Below are 8,373 nucleotides of genomic sequence, written 5' to 3' on the forward strand. Positions count from 1 at the left end.
AAAAGAAGTCAAGGGAAGGAAATTCATTGGATGATTCTGAGAATTTAATTTTGCCTAAGGAATATATAATAGACCAATCACGTTCTGAGAATGTGGGTTTCAAGGGCAGATAAGTGTAATGGACTTTTGGGGGCCCCCATGGCCTCTGGGGTATGCCTTTATTCTTGACACCCAAGTAGTTGGTCTGTGGAGCCTTCAAGCCTCTCACTCCTGATTGGTAGTAAAAACTCCAAACCAGCTGTGCAACCTACCCTACAGGATGGCAGGGACCTACCCTACAGGATGGCAGGGCTACCCTACAGGATGGCAGGGGCTACCCTACAGGATGGCAGGGACAGGGAGTCCATACTACTATGATCAATTGAGAAAACTTTTCAGAGTTCATTCCTGCATCATTGTCTACTCCAGGGTGAGATGCCTGGGAATAACACAGCCCCCGTGGACAAGAGGCCACAATCCTCACCCTGCTGAGCTCATGGAGCTGCGCTGTAAGATCTGCCACCTGCTGCTTGACTTGCTTGTGCTCAGTAGTCTCCTTTTCAAGTTTCTCTTTCATTTTATTTAAGGTCTGCATCATTTCTTCTTTCTCTTGGGTCTTGGCATCACATTCTCTCTCTTTCTTTTCTAGCTTCTGTTGTAGTTCATTGTGTTCTATATAAGGAAACAATGGGGCACGAAAATAGGAGTCTTCAGAGATGAAGCATTTTCTTAAGAAAAAAATAAAAGGGCTGAGGATGATGCTAAGACCATGGTCTTCCTTAGCTGGCTATCAATTCTCTTCTCTACTGAGGGGCAACTCAAGAGCTAGACAGCGTTCACTCTGGGAAAGGGCATCGCAGAACAACTTCATTACATTTGGGGAAGGATCAAAGAAGAGACTCTAAAGCCATGATTCTAAAAATGAAACAAAAGTTTGAGTACGGAGAATGGTGCCTGTTTAGTAGCTAATTCCACTTCTGAATCCTGTCATAGAAGTGGCCTAATAGCTACAATAGAGAAAACAAATATTAAAAGGCCTCTTCTCATAAATTAGAATGGGTCAGGGAGAAGCCCAGCTCTGGTGACTGAGGTTTGGTGGCTCCTGCCCCACTAGCAGGAGGAGGATTTTGTAACAGAGCTGCTGGCAGACCCAGTGTGATTCTGAAACTGAGTCATGCCTCCCAGCCCCCTGGGAAGGCTACCTGAAGCACTTCATATTTCTGGCAAGCAATTACTAAAACTTGTGAAGGCAAATGCTATCATCTCCTTACTAAATGTCTTAAGGGTGGTAGTGAGAGTCACAGTAATGTGAGGAGAAAAAGTAGCTCTCAGCTGTGGTTTGACTGACAATCTCAGGCTTGCTACCAAGGAACAGGGCATCCAATTTAGCGTAATGCTATCCACATTGCCAATGAATGTAAGTTTGATGACGGGAGTGATAAGTTTGGGGAAAAAAGGAATAATAAAGTTTAGGCTGCAGATTTATATTTCAATTACTTGGACTCGGTTCCTATTTTTCTTATATCAGTGAACACAACAGAGATCCAGCCCACTGGGGTTGAGTTGTACACAACTGGTATCTACTTCTGAATTTGATAACATTCTTATTGTTTCTGTCTCTGACCTTCTCTTGTCTATGGCTCCCCAAATTGGAATTTATAGGGAGGGTGTGAACCATTAAAATTCTTGAGTTTCACTAGCTTTAAAGTTAAGGCAACTTTTACCTCACATCTACCACTCCACTATGTGTGACTTGTGGTGCACATCTAAACAGAACCTCCCTGCATTCCTTTTTTTCTTCTATCATTTTGTTCGTCAGGCATAGTTAAAAGACTATGAATGGGCCTTACCCTCCTACATCATCAGTCTTTGTCAAACCTGGCTGTGCCTTAGATTCAGTGAGTAGTCTTAGCATTTCAAGATCACTGCAGCAGATCCCTCTCCAAGCAGTCTACTCAGTAGGTGCGTGCTGGGTTTAGGAGGATGGTTTGCAAAGGCTCCCTGATGACCCTAATGTGAGGCAGGTTTTGAAAGTACTAGACTAAAAATCTATCTCCAAAACTGACATCCACTCACCATCCATTCACTGAGTTTCTACTGAGCGCCTCTCATGGTGCTGTGCACCAGTGACTTCTCCCTCAAGTATTCTCCACCTTTTTGGTCCAAATAACTTCCTGTTTCCATAAGCCTACCTTCTAATTTGTCACCAGGTACCTTCATCAATCTAACTTTGCTAGCTGAACTCATTCTCTCTATAACGCCTCTTCTCTTATGCTGTACTATTCCTGCACTGATCTTTCCACTGACCTTGAAGTCTTTCTCCTGGACCACCTTACCACCTGAATCCTGTAATGCTGCTATAATTGGTTGTGCAATTAGTATGTGCCCAACACTATGCTAATCTTCCATGTCTTTTATCATTTCATCTTTTCAAGAACCCTGTGAGTTAGGTTTAATACTCATGTTGTAGGAGGGGAGATCTGAGGGGAAGAGAGTATATCACAGGAAGGAAGGAAAGAAGGAAGGAAGGAAGGAAGGAAGGAAGGAAGGAAGGAAGGAAGGAAGGAAGGAAGGAAGGGAGGGTGGGTTCAGAATGGCAATGAGAACCCTGCATGGTTCAAAGCACGGGAGGCACTAGGTGTCCCCTGAATGCCTGGCTTAATGCCTCCAAAGCTCCTGTCCTCAGCTGTGTACTAAACCTCCAAGCTCCACAGTGCATTCTTAAACATCTGCTCATCAACTGCCCCAGTTTGCTTTCTATTGCTGTGATAAACACCATGACCTAAAACTACCTGGGGGAAGAAAGGATTTATCTCATCTTACACTTTCAGGTCATAATTCATCACTGAGGGAAGTCAGGACAGGAACTCAAGGCACGGGGCTTGAAGCAGAAGCCATGAGGAACCCTACTTATTGGCTCAATCTCAGGCTCAGCCCAGGTCTACCTGCTCAAGGATGGTACTGACCACAGTGGGCACAGTGCTACATCACTTGGCAATCAAGAAAATGCCCACAGACTTGCCCATGGCTAGTCTGTCAAGACAATCCCCAAAATGAGACAGCCTAAACTCTGGGCAGTGTCAAGTTGATGACTGAGGCAAACTGAGAGACTGACTGTTCTCTCTTTGGTTTAATCTCTCTTTACCCTAAATCTTAGGCAATGTTTTGATTCTTTCTTTCCATAGAGGATTCTGGAATTTATTAATAGAATTTCTTTGAGAGAAATGTGGATATATACGAGGAACTTGTAACATAGCAGTGCTTGTCCTGTGCTTTTTCTGATCTCTCTGGTAGCCCCAATGTTTTTTGCTCAATGGCTAAGGACCAATGTGATGTGAGAGAGGAAGTGCTTAGCTCCAGGATACTTGTTTCAGAGCATTAGATACTGAGTGGGTAAGTGCGGTTGTATTTCACTGGCTGTGACTGAATGACTTGGATAAGAAGGCAGTTCATTATGCAGGGTGGTGAGAGGAGTGGCTGGAAATGCCAACTGTATATACGAAGGGGCAACTTTCATTTGCTACTTTTCTGAAGGAGGGAGGAAAACTGCACACTTCTGTGAGTGGCTGGCACCAGGAGGAACGCAAATGTCTCTCCTGTCACTTGGGCTGTGATAATGTCAAACCCATATTCAAATATTCACTAGTGGCTGGCCTGGTTATGTTGGTAACATTTACTCTGCAGTGACCATTGCTCTGCATGATTTCTCTTTCTTTGAGTGGTGTCACTGAAGGTCATGGAGAGAACTGGACAGCTGAAACCAAATGGCCTGTGCTTCTCCTCTAAGAGTTTGAGTAAATCCTAGAATCCTTGTTACAGTTCTTAAAACTCAAAGAACTTTAAATAAAGAACAAGTATGGAGCAGAAGGGGAAGGAGGCTTAGATGCTTGACAGATTTTAAAGGAAACCTGAATTAACAAATTATTCTTATTACATTTATTTAATTATTGTGTAAGTGTGTGTTGTGTGTCTCTGTGTGTGTCTGTGTCTATAGACATATGCATGGAGGTCAGAGGGCAATTTGCAGGATTCAATTCTCCCCTTATATTATATAGGTCCTGGGGATCCAACTCAGGTTGTTAGGCTTGGCAGCAAGTACCTTTACCCACTGAGGTATCTTATGGGCCCTTTAAAATAAGTTACATTTACTTATTTTGAACTACCAAATATGAACAGCAAATGTTACAAGCTTTTCCAAAATATTTATAAAGTAATATAATAAAAGAATGAAATACTTGGGAATCAGCAAGACAACTAAAATAGCTTGATTCAGAAAGAGTCAGTGCAAAATGCCCTTAAGACATGGAGAAAAGAAAAGGCTACTTGATGCACGTAGGTCAGCATGAATTATCAATGCAAAGTTCCCAGAGCACAACCAGCAGGGTCAGCTAACCAGGGTCTTGTCATTTACCTTTTCTCATTTTCTCTGCCTGTTCTTTCCACAACTTAACTTCATTTTCATTAACCAACCTGTAGAGCAGTTAAAGGAATACTTGTTGAAACAAAACAAAATATTATATGTCCATTGTCAAATGCATTCTCCTGAGGGACAAAAATGGTTTACTCCAAAGAAAATCCTCCATGCATGCTTGAAAAACATTGAACCCCAGATGTTGCTGAGATAGATTTCATGTGTCTGTACAGTAACTTGTATTTGACCTCTAGAACATTTCATCTATCCAACTGTTACTGTGAAGCAGGACAAAATGAGTAGCTTACATTGTCGTCAGGGTGAGAAGAGACTTACATTCGTACCACATTCTTAATATTAAAGTTCTCCAAAGGCGTGGAGTCGGGGTCCTGTCCTTTGTCATTCTGGATAACTATTTGCTGTATAATTCTGTCTAGCAGCAGCCAATACTGAACAGTGTTACCACTTCTCTTATCTAAAAAGGAAAAGGGGTTGAAAACTCTCTTCAAGTTGTTCGTAAACTAGGATGAATGTTTTTCAACATCAGTCACCCTTTGGAGCCACAGCAAAGAGAGATATTTACATCATCTGCACCAATGTGTCCCAGTTTCTGGAATTCTGACAAAGTGATGATCATTCATTTGATTAAGAGGCACTCTCTATACCTCTTTCTACACAAGATGTAAAGCATGCATTCATTTTTGAAATCAAAGTAAATTATAGCTTACTTCATTTCAAGGATTATATAACAGCCCTTAATCTGCTAGGAAACACACATTAGGCAGTCACAAAGCCGAGGCTTGGGATCCCAATCTAATCAGTACTGCTGAGGGTAGAGAGCCATTTGGATGCTGTCCAAACATTCCAAGGCACCCGCATAGTCCCACCACTCACAAGGCATCTGGAGGCAATGGTGCAGGATGGACATGAAGTGAGGGTAGGCTTCACTGTGAGTCAGCCTCTTTCTGGTCAGCTCAAACATCTGAGTTGCACTTTTTGTGTCTATGTGAACCTATTTTATAGGAAAAACAAATCTGAATCAAACATCCAAGCTCCTTAATTTCCCTGATACAGGAAGAGCATAGGAAAGGCAAACACAAACTAATCCTGCCATTTAGGTAACAGTGGAATCCTGATTTTGTTCATAGACACTGGCCCATGTCAACTCACAGAACACATTTCAGGAGGGAAATTCTGTGATCTGATGAGTCAAATGCATAATTACAAGAATACATACCAGTTCGAATCTTTTGGCAAATTCTAGTTCATCTTCATTTCGGAGCATTTCAAAAAAGTCTAAATGCCTGAAAGATCATTCAACAAAAGTTACTACAAAGCAGAACATCTCACAAACACAAGCACATTGGACAGAGGACATTAATATATAGGTCTAGGCACAGTGTGGTGGTGCATAGCTGTATCCCATTACCCAGGAGGTGAAGACAGGAGTATTTTCAAGTTCAAGGCTAGCCTGGACTACACAGTGAGACTCTGTCTCAAAAAACCAAAGGCAAGGGGTGTAGTTTAGTAGTAGAGTACTTGTCATCACATGCAAAGCCCGGGGTAAGGCTATGGAGTGGGAAGCCCTGGGTTTGACACTCCTACCACCCAGAACAGGAGAAAAAGTACAGGGGGAGGGTGCTTTCCTGATTTCTCAGAGTGAAATCTCTAAAAGAAACAAGGTAATAGAACTTGAAGCCTTTGTTTAACTATGTTTTTTCTAAGAAAAAAACCTATATTATTTAAGTATGAGCACAGTAAGAAACTGAAAGCCTAGGATGTATAGCATACAGTAGACCATCAGCAAATGAATACATACACATTTATTAGATCTAAGAAGTCCAGGCTCTTTTTATGGAAAAACAAGCCTGTATACCCACACTTGACCTGCCCTTAAATTAAAGATCACAAAAGAAATATTCATGTTGTTCATTCGTGCACATACTGATTAACCTCGTACACTGTTCCACACTCCAGGACTATAAGGTCTATAAAGACAAACAATAATGGTAAAGGGAAGGGGAAACCCAGGGAATGGAAGGGCACATGCACAGCAGTTGACGAGCTCTCTGCAGGGAACGAGGGAATAAGCAATCAGAACATCTGTGAGAATGTTTGGCGCTGAGGAAATTCTAAGCACAAGTGTCTTGAGGCAAGAGTGTCTGGTGTGTGTCACTATCAAGAAGAGTATGATGCAGCACACGGATGAAGGTAAAGGGAGGGGGAAGGGAGTGTCTGCAAGCTAGGGGAGCAGCTTAGAAACCATAATAAGTCAACAGCAACTGGAAACTCACTTTCAGAGAATAACTATTCAAGTTACTAAGTGACCTACAGGTTTTAGGGTCAATTTTGGTGACAGAGCTAGAAGGCAGTTGTCGTTGCTAGTATCAGCATTCTTCTAGAAGGTGTAAAATTGAAATTTAGGAGCCAGGCGTGGTGGCGCATGCCTAATCCTAGCACTCAGGAGGCAGAGGCAGGCGGATCTCTGTGAGTTCAAGGCCAGTGAATTCCAGGACAGTTGGGGCTACAGGGAGACCCTGTCTCCAAAAGACCAAAAAAAAAAAAAAAGTGAAATTTAGAAAAAGTGAGTAACTTGAGAGGGAGTAACTAGACATGGGCGGCAACACGATGGCAGGATACAGATCCAGGTATGCCACACCCTGCACACAGTAAGCTATATAGGAACTACACTGCTTCTTATATGACAAGTCTCTTAAGAAAAACACATTTATGCATGCTAACATGCTATACAAGCTCCTTAGATTACAGGCAAGTTGGAAGTAGCCCACTGTGGGCCTTTGACAGGTGCTGCCACATGTGGATACAGCATGAGCTCTCTCAAACCATAACGGTCTGACTTACCTGTCTAATGTTGAATTTTCATGTTCTCTTAATTTATCTATAACAGGCTGAATTCCTAACATCAGAAATTCATAGCGAAGATGAAGTCTGAAGTCTAAACTCTCCTGGAAAGGGTGATAAAATACATATAATTTTTCAACTAAATAGTAAACCTGTTGAACAATTATTCTTTAGTGATATATGTAAAAGTACAGTACTGAGGTGCTTACCACTCCTGCTCCCTGGCTTAGGACTGCGTTGATGAAGGACATAATGGCAGTCTTGAGACTCACTTCATCCCGGTAACGCCCAGTGCTCTTATCCAAGTCATTAATTAATGTCTGTTGAAGACAGAAATGTAAGAAAAGATGGAGGCATCATCATCCCCATCTATGCTCATTTTATGAGGTTTTATGTCTGGAAACTAATTTTTAAAATCTTGTATTTAGTCAAAATTGCACCCATCCATAGAAGGTCACCTTTATAACTTAAGATTAGTATTATAAACTTACAACTCTTTATCAAGTATGTTCACAAATATGTGCACTTACTGTTTACATCTGAGTAAAAATATGATGACATAATCTCACTATTAATATTGATCCAAAATAAAGAATAGCAACCTGTAAACTTTTCAGGGAACACTCCATGTAGTAGAGTCAAAAGATGTGATCTATATAATACATAGGGTGTAGGGCCACATTCTTGACCGAAGTCTGATTAACTGTAGAAAGCATATTCTATTTTCTGATTCTTTTGGAGGGGGTGGGGTGGAGCTTCTTTTTGCTTTTTGAGACATGGTCTTACTATGTAGCCCTGGCTAGCCTCTGGAACTTGGCTCTGTAGAAGAGGCTGTCCTCAGTCTCACAGAGATCCACCTGCCTCTGTTTCCCAAGTGCGGGGGTTAAAGGTGTGGGTAACCACACCTGACGTATTTTCTGGCTCTTGATCCTAAAATGAAGTCACAGTGCAAGCAATCGCCAAGGTGTGTGTGTGTGTGTGTGTGTGTGTGTGTGTATCAAGTAATTTTTTCCTTTGGGACCAGAAAGGGTGACTTATTTTCTGGTTCTTGAAGTGTGTGTGTGTGTGTGTGTGTGTGTGTGTGTGTGTGTGTGTATGTGTGTATATGTGGTATATGGGGT

The 8,373-nt window shown here is 41.9% G+C and overlaps 1 protein-coding gene across 3 annotated transcripts in view; it reads right to left on the reverse strand.

Annotated features, from left to right (window-relative positions):
* Daam1 (dishevelled associated activator of morphogenesis 1) overlaps positions 1 to 8,373 on the reverse strand; it is a 188,100-nt gene that overhangs the window by 40,605 nt on the left and 139,122 nt on the right. For all 3 annotated transcript variants that reach the window (XM_008839503.3, XM_008839501.3, XM_008839502.3), the window contains exons 7-13: positions 7,462 to 7,572; positions 7,253 to 7,356; positions 5,628 to 5,694; positions 5,285 to 5,402; positions 4,727 to 4,865; positions 4,391 to 4,449; positions 464 to 651 (exon numbers count right to left, since the gene is read on the reverse strand). In XM_008839503.3, the coding sequence (XP_008837725.1) occupies positions 464 to 651; positions 4,391 to 4,449; positions 4,727 to 4,865; positions 5,285 to 5,402; positions 5,628 to 5,694; positions 7,253 to 7,356; positions 7,462 to 7,572 (786 nt within the window). The remainder of the gene's footprint in view (positions 1 to 463; positions 652 to 4,390; positions 4,450 to 4,726; positions 4,866 to 5,284; positions 5,403 to 5,627; positions 5,695 to 7,252; positions 7,357 to 7,461; positions 7,573 to 8,373) is intronic.

Source organism: Nannospalax galili, unplaced genomic scaffold (assembly GCF_000622305.1).
Source record: "Nannospalax galili isolate Female #2095 unplaced genomic scaffold, S.galili_v1.0 scaffold336, whole genome shotgun sequence".
Lineage (NCBI taxonomy): Eukaryota > Metazoa > Chordata > Mammalia > Rodentia > Spalacidae > Nannospalax > Nannospalax galili.